Source organism: Astatotilapia calliptera, chromosome 5 (genome assembly GCF_900246225.1).
Source record: "Astatotilapia calliptera chromosome 5, fAstCal1.2, whole genome shotgun sequence".
NCBI classification, from domain to species: domain Eukaryota; kingdom Metazoa; phylum Chordata; class Actinopteri; order Cichliformes; family Cichlidae; genus Astatotilapia; species Astatotilapia calliptera.
The window spans coordinates 9652558-9676571 of NC_039306.1; the positions used below are offsets into that span (position 1 = coordinate 9652558).

The following is a 24014-nucleotide window of genomic DNA, read 5'->3' on the forward strand; positions in this document are numbered from 1 at the left end:
GATTGGATGCGGTAATGGTCCCAGCAGTGAAGCAGGCATGCAGGCAGGAAAGTATATGACTGAGGTACTGCCTTCCACTGCCTCCCACTGCCTCCCATTCTCTGCTTTATAGACCTTCAGAAGGTTGTGACCCCACCATAACTCTTCCACAGCTAGAGAGGGAGAGGAGCTAGCTCACAGGCCTGGAATCCGCCAGTATGCCTTTCCTCCCGTGTGATCCCCCTTGCCTTCCTCTTCCATGAAATGTGTGGTCCTCATCAGGAAAAGCAGGGTGGGGACAGACAGCGGTGGTGATAGTTAAACAGTCATGCCTGTTAGGAGGTACGCTTTCTTTCTCTCTGGGTCACAGAGTGTGGGGGATTAGAGCTGATAATGGGGTGGATGTAATAAAGCAGTGTCAGGTGGTAGCAGAGAGGAAACAATACCTATGATCTGGGGTGGAGATGGGACGATGGGGTTCAGATGAGGTGGACTGTAGGAAACAGGACAGTCAGTGGAAACAAGAAAAGAAAATATGGTAGAGAAGGAAATGAATGTAAATGAGGATAATTGCAAACAGGAAATCTTTGGTGTACTGCTAAAAGGAAATGAATCATTACTCTTCTTTAGCCCTCCTCACACAGCAACAGGCCTTGTAAAACACAAATAAAGATACCCATTAATATACATTACACTCCTCCATCTACCCTCCCTCTTTCACATGATCGGTCCGTAACATCCTTAACAGCACCATTTTATTGTAAGTTGCTCAACCGCATAGAGCATTTTCTTTTTCTGCACCTACCTCATTACTTTTTAATGTGCATACATTATTTAAAGCCTCTTATCTTAAGTATCATTCTTTCCATAACATTAGCAACAAAGAAGTGAGAAAATATATTGGCTTAGTACCCCGTGCAGTTGATTAACTAGCATGGGATTTGGGTGGTGTGTGGGTCTGTCTACATGTGGAGGCAGCAATATCTGCCCAGACAGAGAAAGTCTGATGTGATGACTTTCTTGGCAGACAGGCTGTATTGACTGTCAAGAGATCAGCTTCCCTAGTTTGACCTCTCACACATCAATAACGCTGTTAAAATTCCTCCAGATGACATGCAGGCATGAAATGTTGTACCTGGAAGCTTAACAGAAAACTCTGGATGGAAAAGGGCAGATTTGGTTGAATGGCATTTTTGACGGTGACATTTCTTCCCCCCCTTCAATCTTAATTATTTTGATTTATTTATTGATTCCACCGTGTGTGAATTCATTGACATGCTTGAACAGTGTCTTGAATTCCAGTAAAGTTAACACAGCAAGTCAAAGCATGTTCATATAGTATCATGCTAGCTTCTAATCTCATATCTTAACATAACAACAACATTTTTTGAAAAGATTTGATATAATGAGCAATTATAATATTATTTGTCTTTCCTGATATAATATAGAACTTGAACTAATAGAACCAGTGTTTAAACGCTGGTAACTGTAGCAGACAGTGATTCTTCATATCTCCAAAGCTATTTAACAACACACACAATTTAAAAAGGTAAGATGATAAATAGAGTTGTTGTTGATGAACATGGATGTGTCATACAGGGAGCATATTGGTGTCTTTGTGTAGATAGAGCAAGGCCACATCTTACAACCTTGGTTATTCAATAGCAGACAGTTCATGAGCTATCAAAGGTGAAACACAGGAACCAGGTACCGGTATATTTCTTAAATGACTTCAACGGTTTGCTGTGTTTTCAGACTCTCTTGGTATAAATGATTTTTAAATTATTAAATGTTACTGCTTTATTTTGTATCCAACCTCTTCACAGATGAAGGTTCCTGTTTGCGTCCTTGATTGCTTGTAATCACAACTTAGCCTGTGACAAATACTGTTTTGCACCAAGGAAAAGCTACTCATTTATTTAGGTTTTGTGAAACATTTACAGCTCCAGATGAGCTGCATTTATCATTAAACACAACAGTCTTAGGGGTCTTCTTGTTTTTTCCCCCAGTACTTGACCCAGAAATCAAATTAGGGTGTTTAAAAAAAAATCTGTGTTGTTTCGCAGATACACTTCAGTATATGAGAACTGCTGCAGATTCTCACTGTCATTTGTGGAGCTGTCTTGATATGTCTTGATTAGGGCTTAATGCTGCTGAAAAAAGTCATAATTCAAACTAAATACTTAAAAGCCGTCTTAAGCATAGAGATATAAGAAAGATTACTGGAGAGAAATATTTACTTTTAAGTACCATAAACCGAAGCCACTGTCTTGCACATTTTGTAATGCACGTAATGGTACTGTACAGCATTCTTTGCTGTAATTCTTATTAAATGTTTATCAATCTGGTGTCAATCAATCCTGTTCAGTTTATAGGTTCCCTTTTGTTGGGACTATCTTAGTGGAGCCTTCAATGTGACTGTAAAAACTATCAAATGTATTTTTCAATGAAGCTAATTAGTCTTTGGCCAAAATCCAGCTCGGAACTTAAAGGAACCTTATCAACAAACCTCAAATGATAAAGATCCAGTGCCCATGCACTGGAATTTACAACCGGTTTTAAAGCAACTTTCAAAGGACGACAGTCTTTAAAAGAATGTAGAATAGGTTGTAAACTAAATTTGTTTGTCAGACTTTAATGGCTTGACTTGGCTGGTAATATATAGTAGAATCCTTTTTATCAGCCGAGCAAGGACAGGCCAGCACAATAAAAAGGGTACCTACCTCGCTTTCACACAAACATACCTAGACATACACTTTCTTTTCAACCCAGAGTTGAACTCTGGGGGATTCTCCTTGTATTAAATCTCCAAAGCATTTTTTCTTGCATCATATTTTCCTCATTTTTGCCAGAGCTGCCAATCAAACTGGTAGGCATGGAGATAGCTGGTCCCTTGACTGCCACAGATCTCATCTCATGTAGGGCAAATTAGGAGGGGAAATTGGTCCCTTTGCTTCCACACTCTCTGAGTATATTTTAAGCTGGGGGGGAACATCTCATCTTTAGGACTAATACAAGCATATCGTGATCACACAGCTCCTAAAAGGCCTCTAGGAAGATCAAAAAAGAAAGGAGAAGGAGAGAAAACTTGTTTTTCCGTGAGCATTGTACGTTTTTAATCAACCGCTTTTGACTAATGGCTTGTAGGCAAGGTGTGGGAGGCTGGTGGTGATTATTTCCATCAAGTCAATTAGTAGTGGTTTCTGAAAAGCTGTCACTTTGATGAAAGGTGATTTGTGCATCCCTGTCTAACTTTGCTGCAGGTATTTCAACCACACTCATGGATGAACACCAGAGTGCTCATACAACACTTAAAATGATTGGATGGTTAGAGGAATGTCACTAGTATGGCCTCTTTTTTGAGTCATACACATGTTCACTTCAGCTGCTGCTTATAAAACTGCGGAACCACTTTTACAGAATTTTCCGCTGCAAAATTTGAAATGTACTGATTGTTTAACCAGGTCTTGTTGGAGTGTCAGGCATTTTTGGGAAATATGGAAGGCGTACTAATAAATCCTCAAGCGTGTGTTATTAGCCAGGTTTCTTTCAGACGGCTTATGTGAGGCCAGGTGACTGTTCCCGCTCACAGTTTATTGCTTAGATTGACGTATCTCTACCATGAAATATGGTGTCTTCTAACTGAACTATTTTAAGGGTAAAACGTCCTTAATGATGCGCCCCTACAGGTGTCACTGATAGCAAAAACATATCGTCTATGAAAATCTGCACTTTCGCATGACTGGCACAACAGTAGTATTGTAGTCAAAGGTAATGTGGGGTGGTGGCAGTTGTTAAATGATTACAAAAAACGCCCTCTACTTTTCTCAACGTCTAACTAGTTTGGAAAGTTTTTCTGTGAATAAAAGACTTCTTTTACTACCTATCCAACAAAAAGTTAGGATTCATTACTCGTGAAACATTTACTATATATCTATAAACTATAGAAACCTGCAAGCCTACTGACATAAAAAGCCACACATGCTTATTATACCTATAGTATAGTACTTTTTATAAGCAGGCCCATAAAAGGCAATTTAGTTATGTTTCCATGCTACTCTGCTTGTTTACATTAAATAAGCAAAATGGATTGGCTAAATAAGAAAATACAAACTGTGTAGGGAGATACAGCAACTCAAAGAGTACCTGGCTGTTTTTACGTTTACAGTACAAACAACCTTAAGCTGTCTTCTGTCATCACAAAAATTAAAAGAACCCATGAGATGCTAAGTTTGTTAATGGCAGGCCGTTTGAGAACCTGACATACGTCAAGTCACAGTTTTTGCATCTCTTACATTTGTTTTTTGGCTGTTGTCCCATGGCATTGCTGACAAGTTAAGTTACATTGACTGATAACACAGCTTGGCTGTGTAGGGATTACTGTCGTACATCCTGCTTGAGGCCTCCTGGGAATGCCATGCTGTATCATTCTGTCAACCATTAGTGCTGTGAGAGTGCTCTACTTTCTGTGTGTCCGTGTTGTCAGTGTTGTACTATATTTCACTCTGCACCATGCTCTGCCAAAATCAACTGCCCGGCTTCCTCCCTCATCTTTCTCTGCCTTGGAAAACCCAACACTCTGCATCCTTGATGAAGTGGGGCTGAATTTTGAGTCCTACCCAAGACTGAAAAATGAAGCCAAAGCAGAAGAGCATAAACCTGTAGTTCCTCTAATGACCACTTGAGGCTGGCTCCAAAATAAAGGCAATCCCGTGTTAAAGTGTCCATCATATGAAAGATACTCTTTACAGCCTATTACAAGTAATGGGTTTTAGCCCCTACGGATATATTTTTTTTCCTTTTTAGTTTTTTTTTTTCTCCTTTAAAAGAACTCACTGGACACTGGTTTGGGCCATGGGTGCTTTGTGTAGCAAGTAGTGTAGCAAGTAGTGGTAGGCCTTGTTTCTGCTAATTTAAGTTACTGAACTGAATCTTTCTGTCATGTTTGTGCTGTTAGTGCCTTTTGAAAATGTTTTAAATAAAATTACCTGATAAATAGTATCTCTTGCTGTATAGTAGAGCATCTGAAAAGTTGGAGCTTCACTCCTGTTGAGTAAAATTCTTGTGTTTTTATGATTCTGTTACATATCACTAATTAGCAGATGTGTATGCTTTAGAGCCATACAGCTTATGAATGTTGTATAGCTAACCTTACAAGCATTAACATGGTCAATGGTGTCTATCTTATATATACAGTGTATGGTCTTTCCTAACACACCTACACCATCATCTCAATTCTGAATAGTTCTGGAACTCATTAGTAATCTACACACGCTATAAATCTCTCTGATATGTCTCACTACTGACACACCTGTAAACCCAGGGCTGTATGCCAGTCTGCCTTGTACACTTTGAGAAAGAAAAGCTGTATTTCTGGTGTTTGGGTCCATAGTGCATGGTCCACAAAGCCTGTTTCATTGTAAAAGTGGGATTAAAAATTCATTTAACACACAGGGATAAGCTGTTCTGTGACAGTGGTGGGAGCTCTACAGTACCTTTAATGGGCCCAGCTTGTGCTGACAGATGAGTTGAGCTAAGTTGCTCTAGGCCAGGGGCTCCATCCACTTCCTATTTCTAAATGAAACAGACTGTTATTATTTCCAACAGGCCATACAGTAGCCTTGTCCATCATTAAAGCTATGAATCATGTCTCTGCACTAGCAGTGGCTCCCTCAGGGGTATATCATTCCCTTTCTCCTTAATCTGGGCAGATTTCCGTGCTGGGTCCACTCTATAGGATTCTGTTTTTAGGAACAGCTTGCTCATGTTACTCTACAACTGCACTGCATACTACAATCTTCCCACATTTGCCATTAAATATTGTGGTTTCAGGTGTTCGGTGTAGTAGAACGTGATACACATGCAGAATTCAACAGTGGTTAAACTGAACTTTACACAGCTTGGATTTTATGAGGAGAATGTTTAGCTGCTTTTTAGCTCTGTTAGATGACATTATCACAGCAACGGAAAGAACCATATGCGGTTTATGCCGATGCTGAAGTGAGCGTTGAGGGATTTGTTCCATTCAAAGCAGAGGTTACAGTTCTGGTTGCAAGAAAGATAAAAAGAAATCTTACTTCTAAGCTGCTTCATGCTGTTTTTATTGGTCAATTGCATCTTTAAAATACTCGCATTAAACCTAAAGGGTCTAAATATAGGCTAGTTTGTTTGGGGGGGGGAAACAATCTGTATGTTCTCTTTGATTCTGTTTAAAGCTACCATGTCAGACTAATTTATATGCAGGATTTTTCTTTCAGCAGTGATGCAATAAGCTGCAAAGCAATTTGTCAATTGGGTTCTTCATGCTGCTAAAAGAAAGTGAAGGAGAAATATCTCACTATATAATTACACATGAGCGTGTAACAGCATGTACACTATGTACTTGTATGTGATTGAAAGCCAGGAGACGGCTTTCTATTTGAAAAGCTGTGCTCTTTGTGTTACCTGCCCTGGGAAAAGGTGTACAGGTTTAGTTTAAAGATTAACTTTGGCAGGAGAGCCATCTATCACTCAGATTGCGGGATTCTGTCTGTCTCCTCTAACTAATTGGTTTTCTATCTATCAAAAACTGATTTCTATGCCCTTTGGCCAAATCAAACCGACTGTGAAAAAGGGGAAAAGGAAATACCTGGACCACAACTTCTGCAGAAAAAAAGAATAATGCATGAAAAGATTTTACACAGCACCTATCAATGATATCATTTATTCCTCTCATTCATTAGTGCTTGAACACAATAGTGTACACACTAGATTCCTTTCAGTCTGAAGTTTTCAGCACACATTTGCATGTTCAAAATGTTTATTTTCTTTCTCGCTATGGTTGTTTCAGCTGAAATGTCTTTTCTGTGAACAGCTCTTCTCTGTATCCCTCATTGAAAATGCTGCTGCTTTCTTTAGAAAGCTGAGATGCAGCGTTGACCCCTCTTAGAGAAGAAGAGTGTTGTTATAGTACCACTGCCCCCCCCCCCCCCCCCCCTCCACTCCCCCCGCCTGTCACTTCAGACAGCCTCTCACTGGAGAGCTCTCTCTCAGATCAGCACTAAACTCTCTCCTTAGTCTCAGGAAGTGTTGGAGGAAGCACTCTCAGCCTAGTAGGCTTTTCTTAGATTCCTAGGTCTCATTGCATATTCATAGTACCCTCCAAAGTCAAGGGTATCAGGTTTGAAATGGGGAAGACATCCAACATTTAATTATTTACTGTCAAATTGTTATCGCTGTCTGTGATCTGAGAAAGGTTGGCTCATTAATGCTTCATATTTGAAAGCATTTCTTTGTCGAGAGAAATATCGTTGCTGTTTTCGACCGCCAACACGGTGTCCATTTTCCCACGAGCTGCATCCCTCAGCTGCCGCACAAACAATACAAAGACACTCTCTGCTGTAAGTGGGAAATTGAGAGGCTGCAGTTTGTCATCAGATCTGTGTCCTTCTGAACAACAGATTCTGGTGTTGGAAAAATCCATTACACAGTTTCCAGTGTTAGGGGGATATATTGCAAAATGCCAACTTGTTTGGTAATGAAGAGATCATCTGGAAGACTTTCTGGGGGGGGGGGAAAACCTACAATCTTTTAATGACTATTTAAGTTTAGAGAGCGAATGGGGGGAAGTCTCTTCCCATGCTAAAATTTTTTCTCAATTACAAAACGCATGTCTAAAAAAGTTTTTCACAAAAAAAGTTTTTTGTTTTGTTTTGATTTTTTTTCCAAATGAAGAAATAATGTACACACCAAGTACTCAGTCACTTTTAATATTTAATAAGCCCACATTGGGGTGCTTTTAAATTTGATAACATTTTTCACAGAACAGGAAATATTCTTCAGTCAAATACAGCAAAGAGAATAGTCATTATTTAACACATATGTTTCAAATATACCTTGATTGATATCCTGTAATTGAGTTAGTTGACAGACAGGTAATTTAGACTTCCAGTGTAACGTGAGCACCATGTGTTATTAATCTGTTTTTTCTATTAAAGGCCTAATGGAAGTCTTGTGAGGTCTGTTAGGCATTTTAAATCATCTAATTAAAGGCCTTTAATAAAACTTGCCCTGATTTATTGTACCTGATTTTATACTTTTCTGTGATCTGTTTTATTAATGGTCATTTTTCTTTCTTTTGTTTTTTGTTATTTTAACTATTTAAAAGTGGCAGTAAAATCCAAAACGAAGCCTGTCTGTTAATAAGCCTTAACTGTATGTGGACCCCCAACTTGCCCATTCTGAGGCTGGAAACCGGTACCGATCATAACAACCAGATGAACCAGCGGTAGCTTGATATCAATACGTCAGTGCTATTCCCAAGAGTGTCAGAATTCAAATCCTCACACTGTAAACAACTGCCCACAAGAACAAACCAAAATAAGTGATTCCTGTTGCTGGATTTAGATGAGAACCTCTGTACCATGTCCTCTTTTTGATTAATAGCCAAAGGGTCGTGCTGAGCAGCCATGCTCTGCCACAGCTGGGGGTTCACACTGAAAACGAGGCAGTGGCTGACAGTGGAGAGCTATGTGCCGCTCTGCTCCACGGGAGGTAATGAATCGGTGTGGCTGCCGCGGACTGGAGTGTAGACAGCAGGAGGAAGAAAAGTGATCAGTCTTTCAGGGAGAGGTTCTACTTTTCCAGCATGTGGGCTGCTGATAGCTGGAGAGTCTGAGCATAAAGGAGAGAAGAAGGGGTTGAGAGGAGGTGTGCTATGAGAGAAGGAAGAGAGAGAGATTGGAGAAAGAATGAAGCGGTATAGTGTGACGGGAGGGATACTGAAAAGCAACAAATGGAGGGAGAGAGAAAAAACAAGAAGAAGAGAAAGAGGAGGCTGGAGTGTTACATTCCTGGGGAAATTTCCTCCTCGTTCCCCCACAACACTCCCTAACCACCACAGAGGGGGTTCATTATTCTCACTTTACTTTCCACTAATTATCGTTATCATTATGGGGGATAATTACCATTTCACTCCCTAACACCCATGTAGACTCCTCAGCTCTGAGTCACACACAAGGTTATCAATAGATGCTCAATTGCAGTCTTATCTGCCTAATTATAAGATTTAGACTTTGTGATAACTGAATAGGATGCGAAATCTGGTATTATGTCTTCTGAGTGCTGGTGCGATGCTGAAAGTCAGCACAAGGCCCTGAAATAAACCAGCGTGTGTGGAACCTGTTAATTAAAAGCTGCTGTTTTTGCTGGAATAAAAATCAGAGAAAACCCAGGGTTATGAAACAACTTTAAATCTCCAACATTTCTTGCAGGCTGTTACAGAGCTACGGATTTTGTTCAGAGTATGCACAGGGTTGAACAAAGTCCTGTGAGACAGAGATCCTCTCTGGCTTTGATTTCATTCACTTATTACTCGTAAAAATGAATTAATTAATTTAAAAAACAGATCTATCTAACCTTGACTCTACTTTTAATTAACCCACGCTGTTAGCACCTAGTCCATCAGTCCATTCAACAATGATAATGAAGAGCCACAGCAAGCATTTGTCTGCTGGCCCTGCATAACAATCACTGGCTGTGACTTATGTTAAGCTTAGTAGCCGTGTTTGTCAAGGGGGCTTCTAAATCCCTCTGTGGCATTTTGGACTTGCAGCTGACGCCTTGAACCTGATGAATGGTCTCTACATCTGCTGCAGTTCAACACTAGTCTACAAGACAGACACAGGCATAATGAGCTGAAGAAATTCATTAGACCTGCCCTCTGTTAAAGTGTGTGGCACAAGTGAGAGGAAGTGGTGGAAAAGCAGGCGTGAGGGCATGGGTACAGAGATTAAGCAAAACGAGCAAAGGAGGCGACTGTGCCAATGGCTCAGTAAGCATATGACAGACAGTTGGTTCAGGCTGGAGGAATGTGTGGCACAGATGACCTCATGACAGATAGGAGGCACATTTCTGTTTGACCCCAATTACCAGAGTTGTTTCTCTCCCTCATATACAGTGCAGTATAGGGTGTAGCCTCTATTCTATGTCATGGAGATTCTATTGTATTTGTTTTTTGTTATTCTGAGCTCTAAGCTCTATTCTTTCTATAAAGTCATACAAATAACACCACAGCTGTTATGAAACTTATAGCAATGTAACTAGTGTTCTTTTTATTGACTAGACAAATGAGAATGGGAACAGAAAACATTCGACATCCTCCCCCCTTTTTTCCAGCACATTTAAAACAGTCCTTTATAATATAAAGAAATATTCAGATGTTTCAGTAAACATTACAACACTTTGACATTTCATACTATAGACTTCCCCTTAAATTGTTTGTCTGACTCAAGCAGTTCATATTCAACCCCAGTAATATTATGTTTCTGCCATCTCTTCTTATGGCTCTCCACAGAGACACTCATGGACTCCACTACAGCCACGGCGGAGCTCGGCTGGACTGTCTACCCTGTGTCAGGGTCAAGTGACAACAGTGTAAGTGCCTGCTTTTACTTTGTGCCACTTCTGACAGTGAAGATTTTGTTTAAGCTATTATTTAAGTATTTATAAGTGTGGCAAAGATTTTTTTTAAATGTAGTTTTTGGTCACATATTTACATTGAAATAACAGTCACAACATTACAGTTATCACAGTGCCACAGATTGTGCCATGTAGCACTTTTTTCAAGAACTAAATAGAAAAGTTCTCAGTTTGACATCAGTGTTTCAATCAAGAAAGAAGTACAAAAAACAGAACAAGGAATCGTCCTAGTTCTTTATTAAATAGATTTTCCCTCCCAGCTGTTCTATGATTAACCTGTAATAGCCTCTGTTGTACTTAGTGCCCCTGTCCTTTCTTTAAAAGTCGATAAGGTTAATTGTTTAAATGCTTTTAATTTTGCTTATTTGCTCACTCTCCCATGAAAGCTTTTTTTATGATGGTAGTCAGTGTTTTTGTTTCTCACTCTCAGGCCAAAAGATCAACCACTGAGCCTGCCTGCTCTGCAGAGCGGGAAATCACTTGAATTTAGAAATAACAAACTCCACACACTTGTGGTGTTCTTTGTACGTTTTTATCGTAGCATTTAAATATTCATACCATAGCAGTCCGTAGTTCAGATTTGATTGCTTTCTTTTTAGATTCTTTGAACAGGCACAGAAGAACGAGTAGCGATAGCCAACAAAGGATCTTTAATGCAGTGATTAAATTTATCATGGCTCGGCAAAACTGCAAAGCCCTCTAAATGAAACCACATTTCTTTGTTAAAAACACAGCTCAGACATAAAAAAAAACGCAACAAACTGTAGAGGACAAGTTCCTCAATGAGCCATGAGCTAAAAATTAGGTTCAGATCAGTTTGGTTCAGATCTATTAATATAGTGTCAAATCACAACAATAATTACCTGAAGATGCTTTATACTGCCCTACAGTTTTCGAGAGAAAATCCTAACAATCGGACAATCCTCTACGAGCAAGCATTTTGTGAAAAAACTGGCAGAACCCGGCTCAGGGAGGGGCGGCCATCTGCCACAACTTGTTGGGGGGTGAGGAGAAAGAGAAGAGAAAAAGGAATAGGGAGACATAGGGAGACGGGACAAAACACAAACTATGAGAGAAAGAGAAGACAAAATTTAATGACACGCTGCAGTGTTATTTAACACCTTGGAAGTGAAAGAGGTAAGCCGAGAAGAAACGCTCAGTGTCTCACAAGTCCCACAACAGTCTGAGCCGATACTACCATAACTAAGGGACCAGGGTCACCTGATCTTGCCAAAAGCATATGAGCTTTATCAAAAAGGAACATTTTACCCCCCCCCCCCCCAACCCCGTTTTAAATCAATAAAATGTTGATCACAAAAAAAAAAGGAACATTTTGAATCTTAAAGCTCAAAGTGGAGAGGATGTATGTTTCCAGTCTGAAAGCTGAAGGCTCTGAGGGCATCAATTAGCTGAAAAGAAAAATACAACTTCAGTAAAGTCTCAAAATAAATCGCTGAATTAACATCAATAATTCACATAAATCCTGTAGTTATTCAAAAGTAACAGGCGGAGGGAAAATATTCCCAAAATAACCAAGCCAGAGTGTTGCAAATACACACAAATTAACAGATGCAGAAGCTTCACTGATGCAACGGTAGATTACAATGAAAGTTATCAGTGAAACAAGGAGACAAAAGTAGCACGAGCACCTAAATATATTAGGGTCCAGAAATACATGCCTCAAAAAAGAAACAAACCTACAAGATGTCCCATCACTGCTGTAGAAACTCATTTCTTACAAACATGGAAAACAAGGGAAGGGAACCCCTGCTAAAACAAACAAACAAACAAAACCAACAACACGACTATTTGGATTCAGCATTGTCCCCATAGTTAGCATTAGTAAAGTAAATTAATAAAACCCAAACTGAAAACGGGACTTCCAACTCATTAATAAACAAAATTATGTAAGCAAAATTATTATAAGCAAAAAAAAAAAAGGAATGATCCCGGTGCTGATAGAGAGATGAGGGGACCAGAGAGAATGAGAGAGAGTTCTGACCCCGTGGTCTTCTCTGGCTTTTTATGCATGCAGGACAATCTTTGCAGCCAATCAGCACTAGGGAGAGGAGAGAGCAGGTTAAGTATGATGACAAAAAAACAATAGGCAGGTTTTAGATGTGCTGGCAGACTCGGAGTTGGAGAATGACGTAGCTTTTTTAATAAGATGTTGTACATTTTAGCCTCATCTGAACTTTCTGGTTCAAGGCAAGCACTTTATGGGTGAAGTATGTTCATTTAAAGCTAAATATGTGTGTTCTAATGCCAGACTGGAAGCAATGTGTTATGAGCCTTGTTGGTGTTTGATGCACAGTATTTCCACATGGTTTGCCAGCGCGTTGGTTCCTCCAAGCCACATGCGAGCCAGGCCCACTTCAAGCAGCCAAAACCAGAGTCTCCTCCACTTTTTTCTCCACCACAGACTTTTGCCTTCCTAGAATGGATCCAAAAGAGAGAGAAAAACATTGTAGGCTTATTTGCTGGTGCATTTCAAAAAACCTCTGCCGATTTTATTCAATTATTTATGCTTCTGTGGTTTGTATTAAAGATGGTTCAAATTATACTCCATCACGCTGTGTCTGTTTGCACAGAAAAAAAAAAGTTAAAGAAAATGCAGCGATGAGAGCTGGCCGTCAGCAGTTCCATGATACAACTTCAAAGCTCTACGGTAAAAAATTTAGGACTGCTTCATCTCTACCAACCTGAGGGCACATTGTCTCTTCCCATGCTAATTTTTTACAATCAATACCAAAACATTTTCTCCTGCCAGCTCTGGATTCAATCTGCAGAGAGCGAGCTAATGCAAACTCCAAAGACAGTTTACATCACATTTTTCTTTCATCTTTGCAAAATGTTTGATTCAGCAAAACATTCATTCACCATTTTTTTTAATAATGAGATTTCATATTAAGTGGAAACTCTAGACTAAGAAGTTGAATATTTAAAGAAACATGAAAAGGTCCCCGTTGTAAACTCTGTGCATGCAGTTAAAATGCTCATGGTTGCCAAAATAAGTAAAACTAGAGTCTAAACATCAAACTAAAGACCTCTAAGCTCTTCAATAATCACATGTCTTCCAGTTAAATGTGGTGTAATGCCTGAGTTTGTGGTTATTTTCTTTTCCAAATCATATTCAGTTTTATGAATATGATTTTCTCTCTCTCTCTCTCTCTCTCTCTCTCTCTCTCTCTCTCTCTCTCTCTCTCTCTCTCTCTCTCTCTCTCTCTCCTTTTTTTTTTTTTTTTTTTTTTTAGTTTGGGCTCTTATTTTCCCAAATCAGTTCTTGCTTCCTTTGGAAAAGTTCCACATTGGGAGTGCAATGAAATGTAAAGTCCTTAAACCCTTGGATTTAATCAGGTATAGCTTGGCCTTATCGGTGTGGGCACTAAGGCTTTATGATGATGTGGCTGAGCTTGGCCAAAGCCTGGGCTGTTGGAAAGCAAAGAATGAGGGTGATGGAGATAGCCTGTCCCTTAGGGGCCAGGGCAACAGGTGTGGAAACAGAGCGTACTCCCCCCTCTCAGTATAACAGCAAGAGGTGCTTTACAGAAGCTATTGTCTTACACATATATATGCATGGCTTCACGGGCTTAGTTCGTGGATCAGTAACATCCAGCAGAGTGCCGCACCAGCAGTTGGCTTTCACTGTTCTCTGTAGCTTCATGAAATACTCTATATCCTAACATGGCATGTGATATGTTACAATAATGGCAATGCAAACAAGAAACAGTATGATATTACTGAAAGTCAGAAATGTTATGGCAGTTGTTATTATTCTTATCTTATTTTACAGGATACTTGAATAATGTCTGTCAAATTATTATTTTAAAAAATTCGTTCAAATGAAGCCACAAAATCGTCATCCCACAGTGGGTCTTTGGAAGTGATTTATATGAAACAATATTACGCTTCGGGATGTGTAAATCAAGTTTTATAGCTCTCTCTGTGTATTGCCAGGCAGCTCTCCTTTTTAATTATGGAAAATGACAGTCAAACAGTATATTGTGCCTAAGACAGCCACATTATTCTTGATAGTAATGATAAAAACACTAAGAATCAGTATAATATTTACCAAACCAAAGTTTAGCTAGGGGCATTTAGGAAGTGTTGAGGAAGTATCTCCTAATAAAAAGTCCTCACATTCTGGCAGTAAAATGCATTTCCCATGCCTAAGCACACCCACACATGAAAACCCCTGCACTCGGTGTACAGTACCTAAACTGGGTCTTTGGGCAGCTTTTGTGAAGATGGCCACAAGGAAACTGACTGCACAAAAGTAATGGTAATATGTAAATGTGTAGCACTGTTTCAACAAGTTTACACCTTACTTATGCACTTCAAGAACACATTATTAGGATAAACAGCTTCAAAGATGTGCTGCAAAGAAACTGATGTGGCTGTGTTTTATCTAAAGTTACCCAGAGAGCTTGACCTAATGAAAATCAGCTATGAAAAACAGCACTAGCAGAGCAGGGTTAAGTGGTCAATGGTTTTCCTGTCAAGTGGAGCTGAGAGACGTGTGAACATCAGGTCAGACCTCCTGACCTCTTCATTGCCACGCTGAAGTACTAACAACAGTAGTCATTTAGAAATAGACTTATGGCTGCATGGCGCACACACAGCTACTGTGGAAGAAAAACTGAGGTCTCCTGCGTCGGCAGAGAGCATAATTAGGTACTCTGTGGGTTAGGTTATCATTATGTATGTGTCATAATGTGGTGCTGTACCAGGATATATCTCGTGTCATTTAGGGACACACCGCAGTGCACACTTTTCCAGAAAGACAATATGCAGCACATGTTGCAGAATGTTTGTAAAAGAAATTTGTTTCCTTGTAATTTATCAAAGATAACTAAGAATTCCTTTGGAAATAAGAATGCGGCTGCTTACGTGTAATTGTGTGGTAAACCAACAAGGTATGCTTTTTCTAAACATAAACGAGCAATTTGTAAAACACAGGGATGCTGTTTACAGTTTACAGTGACCACCGATTTGTTGTAATTCACAATTAAGTCTATGAAATTTTGGAGTTATGTATAGAAATATGCTAACGTAATCCACATATAACTTTGTGGAATTGGGGTAAAAGATGGAGTTGTTCTCCAACTTTCACATGTTGTGCATTAGTAATGGACAGTGGCGATTAGAGTTGACTGCAGCAGACAGTTCTACTTATGTCTGTGCGTGGGTTAGTCTCTCCTCTCGGTGAAGCCCAGTCTCCTGCAGGATTTGGCTCCCATGGCCTCTCTTGTAGTAATTGAATGCAGAGAGTGGGTGTCATTTGTCCTGTGTTCCTCTAGGGAAGCCACTCTTGCTCTGACAGATTTCCCACAACTGCAAATGGCTCGACTATGCCCCGGGAGTTTTCCACTGGGTCTCTTTCTCCATGTTTGTGTGAATAATTTATTTACTTCTGTCAGTGATAGAGCAGTGATGTGTTATGTGGCTCAGGACTGTGAAACTAAATCAGTTTAATTCAAACATCGTAATGACAAGATGCTATAAACAGACAGTAGATGTTATGTCAACCTATGAAACTGTTAAACGTTTTTAGAGTTCTGACAGTACGTTCGTCAGTGATGTGTCACTATTCTCACCAGTTTTGGGGTTGTTAAACAAGCTGTTTAGTTCTGCGTGTCTGTTTTGCAGCTAAACACTTATCTATAATGTATTTTATTTCTTGGTTTGCCAGTAAATATCTATGATAAAATGACATGCTTTTAATCATTGAAAATGTGCAGATAGCATATGAAAGGTAAAATAATCTTATGCATGACCTTGCTGCTCGCTGCAGTAATAGGTGCAGTCATTTTTGATTTTTCATGTGGTTGCCAAGATAACAGTTTTAAAGACATTCACACAGCTTCGAATGATTGTAATGACAATCAACAATCTTCAAATTGTGCTTTCCAAGCAGAACCATCTATCAGAAATCTGACTGCATCAACAGCAGTCCCAAAGAGCGTGTTTGTGGTAGACTATTTGTAGCCAACAAATGTACTGACTGTCTGAATGCTGGTTAAGTTTCTCCATTTGCACAGATCCAGAGGAAAACTTTCTGCCAACTTGAATGCATTACATGCAGTTTGAATATGTTGTACAAGCATAGTAGTCCTACTAGAGAAATATAACAGATGACATAACACTTGTGTTTTTGTGGAAATCTTTGGAAGCAGTTTAGTCACGAGGATGATTTTGAAAGTGAATGGCAGCATTAGCACTAAGTAATATTTTTGAGTTTTGTTTTGTGTGCTTTCGTGTCAGTGTAGCTGTTTTTCTTTCCTTTCCAAACCACATTTATTAATAAAGAAAAGTTAAAAATAACAAAGTTGACCAAAGTGCTTCACATGAAACAAATGAATACACACACACATGCACAAACACATCTAAAGAATCACAAAATACAACACTAAATACCAAAGCGTTCACTCTGAAAGCTGAAGAATAAAGGCATACTTTACAAAATGACCAGCCTAACATGTGGAGGTAACTCATTCCACAGTTTAAGGACTGTGGCTGAGAAAGTTTCTTAAATCTATTCTTTGGTACATGGAGGATTAGCTAATCTGCAGATCTGAGACCTTGAGGAACATAAGGTGTTACGAGATCAGCAAGATAAGAGGAAGCCAACCCATTAAGGGATTTATAAACTTACAATAAAATCTTAAAATCAGTCCTAAAATGCACAGGAAGCCAGTGAAGGGATGCCAGAACAGGGGAGATATGAGCCATCTTACGGGTTTTGTTAAGGAGGTGTGCAGTAGCATGTTGGAAGGCTTGAAAGTATCACTGACAGAAGTAAATGACCATTGTAATGTGTAAAGGGCATTACAATAGTCAGTTGAGTTGTTATAAAAGCATGTGTAACTCAAAATGATTAAAAGATAAGAAGCTCTTGAGTTTGGGGGGAAAGGCTCAATTGGTAAAAAACTGATTTCACAACAGAATTAATCTGTTTGTTCAGTTTAAAGTCAGAGTCCATTTTTACACCAAGGTTATTTACACTGAGCTTAACTTAAGGATCTAGTGGGCCAAGGTCCACAGGGTTACTACGTTCATGTTTTACGGAAAGATGCAAGTGCTGTTCTTGAACACTGGTCACGCAACATGACTATGACTGTTCTGCTTCAGACAGTTTAAAAGACGGATTTAGCAGACGGAGTCTGAAAAATGAAGCTGGCATGGAAGTGCCTTAAAACTGAATTCTTTCTAAAGAGCACTTGGGGGTAACTTCTGTGGTTGCAAAAAGACTTCATTGTAAAGAAGCCGGACAGTGATCTCAGTAGTTTCCTGATGAGCTCATGATATCAATCTGTAGTTTCAGATAACTTTAGAATATGTGAAATCTCTCTTTATCTCTTCTTTGTTTGCAAACTCCTTCCAGACCACCAGGAGTTGTACAGCCAAATTTGGCACATCTTAGATCACTGAATTTTTTGTAGCAGATATTATTATGTCATTATGTTACCTAGCAACTACCTAGCAATGGGCAAAAATGACCATTTAACACTTCCTATAATTTTTTTTATTTCACAACATCTACTATATAGCCACAAAAGTTGAATTATGCATGATGCATTACTTGCTTTTTATATTCTGTGTACCTATAACACCTAATGTAAGCTTCCTATTGTTTGTTGAAAATAGCGTCTCTTGTAGATCTAGAAAAGTTGACTCATGCATACTTAGTGACTACCTAACAGTAGGCTGAAATGGCCCATTTTTAAAATATAAACAATATCTACCACTCCTGATTAAGTAGCCCCCATCAGTTTGAACATCATGAACAGGCCAAACAGTACAATAGCATGGGTATGCACTAGTAGGCATCAAGTTCTTTCTTCAAACTTTGTTCATTAATAGAGTTAGAAGGATTGGTGGAAGGGTGTGCTAATTGGCTAATGACTTGTCAATCACAAGTGCAGTTCTCAAATAAGTTAATGTAATCAAAACATCACATTTCATGCCCAGATTGGCAGCAGCTGGTTAAGCAGATTCAAATACAGCACCTTGATTCTGAGGGTTTTGCAGTCTGGTCTGGATTTTCCATGGCAGGATCCTTGAAATGTTTAACATCCGCACTTAAATTGGTTGTATTTTGTGCAATTCTCTGCCCTTTTACGTACCTTTTTATATTTGCAAAAGTTTAATATGGCACTTACACAAAGCCATAAAATGGATAAAAGTTTTCTTAAATCAGAAATAGGAGAGTGGGGTTATTTATTACAGCATAAACATAAACAAAGAACACCTGTGCCTACTAATTGTGTTTAAATTGTGTTTAAATAAAGTTACTGTTAAATTACACGGTAAATGGATACAAGAGGTAGTATACAATATCTTTTACATAATGTACATAATTTATATATTTTTGCTAAAAAAAAAACAACTTATGAAGAGATATGAAACCATGGACTTAAAGAAAAGACTGTCTTTAGTTAATAATCCGAGCTGTAGGGCCTGCTCTAGTCAATAATTCAGCCTTGTCGGTGCGTTCCGCCTGGCTTTACAGATAAAGTAGAGACATACTGTCATGAAGAGACATGGATTGCAGGTCAGGTGAACTTTTCTTTCTCTCTCCTCAAATGGCACAAGAGATATTGATTCTGGGCCTCACTCTCAGTGAGCTTCACTGAACTGGAGCACCTTAAATAACTACAGAAGAAGAGGGTAGCAGCAGTCTCGAGTCCAGCACAATCTACAATGCTGTGTAAAAGTCTTGTGCCAACCCTCATTCCTTCATTTTTTGTGTTGCAAGGAACCAGACTTTCAAGTAATTTTTAAAAGAGTAATAATTGTCCTGCCTTTCTAGACGTCCTGGAAGTTTTTCTTTGGACACTGGCTATTTTTCATATATTTTCAGTCCAGTCCTTGTACCTGATATTTTCAGAGGAAAGGCCTTTTTTTGGTTTTGTTTATTTGTTTGTTAAGCTCCTTAACAGTGACCTATGAATCATTCAAGTGAAATCTAGGAAAAACAGCAAAAATAACTGTCTGAACATCAAGGTGATTTCTAAGGAGACATTGGCCAAAGTCTTGGTATATCCTGGCATGGCATGTTGTGTCGTTCCTTGGAAAAACTTGAAGAATTTAGAGAAGTTGGAAGCCTAAAAAAACTTCCTACAGCAGCTGAAAAGTATCAAAAAGTCTTGATCTTAAGAATTAGGGACGAAAATCCAGCAAAGACTACGTAAAATACCTGAGAGATACATGTGGCTCTGCAGCAACTACTGTTTGCTGAAGACACATCAAAAATGGTCCCAAAAGAAGAGTGACTATCAAGATAACACTCTAAAGGAAGGGAAATGGGCATAAAAGGCTAAGGTGTGCCAAACTGCAAAAGAACTGGACTAAAACAACACTGGCAACAGGTCTTATTGAGGGATCAGTCCAAATTTGAAATATGTGTTTTAAATCATCATTGTACAGAGGAGATCAGGAGAGCGATACAAACATGAGTTCCTACGATCGTGGCTCAATAGTTGGTAGTTCGCCTTGTAATCGGAAGGTTGCCGGTTCGAGCCCCGGCTCGGACAGTCTCGGTCGTTGTGCCCGGTGGCGCCAGTGTCCGGCAGCCTCGCCTCTGTCAGTGCGCCCCAGGGTGGCTGTGGCTACAATGTAGCTTGCCATCACCAGTGTGTGAATGGGTGGATGACTGATTGTGTAAAGCGCTTTGGGGTCCTTAGGGACTAGAAAAGCGCTATACAAATACAGGCCATTTACCATTTACAGCCATATTTAAAACACCGTGGTGGCTCTGTCATGGTTTGGGGCTCCATTTCAGCCAGTGGTGTTTGGGACCATTATTGTACTTATGGATTCATCAACACAGAAAAGTACCATCAGGTTTTGGGCTGGAAAATATCTGATTGTTTCAACATGACAATGGTGAAAAATTACCAAAATGCTGGCAATTAAGCCTGGAGAACTATTCCTAAAGACTACTTCAAGAAATTATAAGAAAATTTGCCTGAGAGAGTTCACGCTCTGAAGCTTTTTTTTTTTTCTGTTTAAGACAATAGTTTCTCAGTGTTGCTTTTCCAGAGTAATCTAAATCAGACTCCTCGGCAGTTAGTGGACCTGTAAATAGTTTGTTAAGAAAACATAACAACAGTTGGCAGGAAAATAGAGGTTCTGTTTAAAGTACAAGAGCAATTACTTGCCTGGACTCTAGTACACTTCATGTAACAAGAAGTGTATTTGAAAAGTAGTTAGACTGTGCCATGAATGTAACAATTTACTTTCCTATGCCACTGATAGGGATTCTCAAAGATTCTATCATAGTTTTTAAAACCTGCTTTTTGTCAGAGTAATCACTTATTATATGCAGGTAAATACTAGTGTTTGTTTAAGTACGTTTGGATTAACCAATGAGTAACATCCAGCAGGTTCAACCAAACATAGCAAGCTATTTTCTTGCACCATTCGACCCAAGATTGTTCGAGCTAGGACCCCAACGAGAGCAATTAAAACGCAGAACAGTGTGCTTTTGTTTGGAACCAGTCGCGCATTCGGTTTCACACCATTGGTTTTTCATCATGAGAGGATGTTTCTCTGAGGAAGGAAGCATGTGTACCGTGAAAAACCATTAGTTTTTGTTTATCTTGAAGCAGTATCATGTCTAACAGTTTTGAAAAATTACCCCAAATCACGCACAAATGCAAAGGAGCTTATTTTACGGTCTATTAGTGTACTGTTCTGTGCGCTTATTCCATTGCTTGTTGACTTTTGCTGAGAAAACTTTGGCCAAATGTATCAGGATCTTGGTACAATGAGTAGGAGTTTTTGTTTCCATCGTCATCTGAGGGCAGCTCATTCCCTCCATCTAATCTCTCTAGACATCCTCCATCAGTGCTACCTTCACCTGCTGTACTCAAAACACACGACCACCTTTTACAGCATTCTCCGTGAAGAGCCAGTGCAAAAAGCTGTGAAAATGAAGACGTTTCTTCTAATTTCACACTCTGCGCTTGATCGTTAGGGTCTTATTATGCCCCATTTGCTTCCCTCCACTGGCTGTGATGAAAGCAGGGCAAAGAGGCCGTGACAGGACAAAAAGGGGCCCTTCATCAAAACACATTTTGTTTGGGGTCTTTTTTAGCCAGATTCAACCCTTCCCCCACATCTCTGCCAACACTTTCCTGGAGTTTCCCCTGTCTGCATCCCTCATTAGTAGCAACCCCCACCTGTCTCCACATTCATTTTATTAAACTGTGATTGCCCAATGCTCTGCTCACTACAAGCAAGCTGTCCGCTCTTATTTAATTGGCCCACAGCCTCCCTACTGCTCCTCAACAAGTGGGAAGGTCAATGGGTGCTCATGACCTGGGATGATGATGTCTGCCAATACTGGGCAAAAGACAGATTTTTTTCCTTCCCTGTTAACCATACCCGTGAACTGTAGCACATACATCCATGCCTTCCAACTAATTAGGTTTTAATCTGATCTCTAAAGGTACCGGAAGGAAAATCCTCATAATTATAGTGAGATAATCAATATAAGGATTAACGCTAGAAATTCATTTGTAAATAGATAGTCAAGAAGAGAAATATAAATATAAATTTCAATTGAAACACTTTTTTTCTTTTTTAATAGGGAGACTTCAGTTTTTTTCAGTGCTGCCTGGATGACTGGCCCATTTAAGCTTTTATTAAATTTTTTAATGCAGCTTTTTTTCTCTCTCTCATTATTAGTATTATTTTTGGCTGCACATCAGACTTTTCTGTTTAGGTTGGCTTCTGTGATTGTTTGGGTCACGCCAAGCATTACACTAGCAATGATTAACTGGGACATGGGAATTAAGAACTAAAGCTGCTTTAATTAGTAAAAGTGTTTGATAGAATGCAAGTTTGTAACAGGAGGGGTGACTTTTTTCTCCCAAACCGTCAAAATCTGTCAAAATCCTCACTAAGTGGGCACTAATTTGAGAAATTATATCAGCTGTGAAGTGAAGAGTGAAGGGGGAGGAAGAATGGTAGAAGCCGTAGCAGGAGCAGCCAATGCAAAGTGGTTCATGGGGGTGAGAACTGGATTCTTTTCTTGGCTGAGATGCTGGGGTCAAGGTCATGGCCTGCATAGTGGTTAGAGTACATGGTGTTTAAAGCTGGTTTGATCCTTAGCCAAGGGGCAGGAAATCCACAGAGGCTGCATCTGGACTCTGTATAGCTGGAGCGAGAACTTAAATTGGTGTGCAGAATGTGGACTTTGAAGTGGAACAGCATGCTGAAAAAACCTGGAGTAAAATTTGCCCCCTGATTATTCTTTATATGATTACCTGTGTAATATGATTATGCCAGTTTAGTGTGACTTTGATTGTGGAAAATTCATGTCATGTTTTCTCAGTGCTTCACCATAGTGAAAGGCGCTTTCACTACATTTTCAATACCCCATAACAGCATGTGCTTTGAATGTGTCCTATTAAGTTACAATAAAAAAAAAAAGTAGGACACGCTATCATATAAACCAGAGTCTCTCTGCTGTGTTCAAGTGACTAATGTCACATCTCCAATTTCTCTTTGAGCGGTATAGCATGTGAAATATTCCTTTACTGAGAAAATGGGAAGGAGCAGTCGAATATAAGAAGTCTAAGCCTGTGGAAAAAGATTTCCTTTTCAGAATCAGAATCAGAATCAGAAACTTTATTGTCATTGTCATGAGAACAACGAAATTAAGAATGGTCCCCGATCATTGCATCATCCCTAGCAATATCAAAATATAAATAAAACAATAAAATTCAATAAATAAAATAGATAGAATACTTAAAATACTAATAAGATATAACAGTAAAACATTCACATACATTCCCACACACATGCTTCAGACCGTGCATAGATTAACACAAGAGTGGCGTGATGGACATTTTTTTGTAGTATTCAGATGTGTTATTGCAGTTGGATAACAGCTGTGTTTGAGTCTATTAGTCCTTGCTCTGATTGCCCTGTACCGTCTGCCTGAGGGCAACAGTTCGAACAGGGAGTGGCCAGGATGTGAGGTGTCTTTTATGATGTTTTGGGCCTTTTTAAAACAGTGGGCGTTGTGTAGAACTTCCAGTGTGGGGAGAGGGCAGCCAGTGATCTTTTGGGCGGTGTTAATGATCCCTTGGAGTGCTTTCCTCTGAGCCCCTGTGCAGCTAGTGTACCAGATGCATATGCAGTAAGTTAGAACACTCTCAATGGTGGCTCTGTAGAAGGACACCAGCAGTCTCTGTGTGATGTTATTCCTCCTGAGAATTCTCAGGAAGTACAGTCTCTGTTGGGCCTTTTTCAGCAGCTCGGAGGTGTTCACACTCCAGGAAAGGTTCTCCTCTATATTGACTCCCAGGAAGCGGAAGCTTGCCACCCTTTCTACACAGTCCCCATTTATGAATAGTGGTTGGATCTCTGCCTTTTTCCTTCTGAAGTCTATTATGAGTTCTTTGGTTTTTGAAGTGTTGAGGAGGAGGTTATTGGCCTTACACCATGACGTCAGCTGCTCCACCTCGTCTCTGTACGTAGACTCGTCTCCCTTGGAAATGAGCCCCACCACTGTGGTGTCATCTGCAAATTTCACAAAGATGTTGCTGTGGTGGCGAGGAGTG

The 24014-nt window shown here is 39.6% G+C and overlaps 1 protein-coding gene across 3 annotated transcripts in view; it reads left to right on the forward strand.

Annotated features, from left to right (window-relative positions):
* ephb2b (eph receptor B2b) overlaps nt 1–24014 on the forward strand; it is a 121522-nt gene that overhangs the window by 37864 nt on the left and 59644 nt on the right. For all 3 annotated transcript variants that reach the window (XM_026167135.1, XM_026167138.1, XM_026167137.1), the window contains exon 2: nt 10313–10392. In XM_026167135.1, the coding sequence (XP_026022920.1) occupies nt 10313–10392 (80 nt within the window). The remainder of the gene's footprint in view (nt 1–10312; nt 10393–24014) is intronic.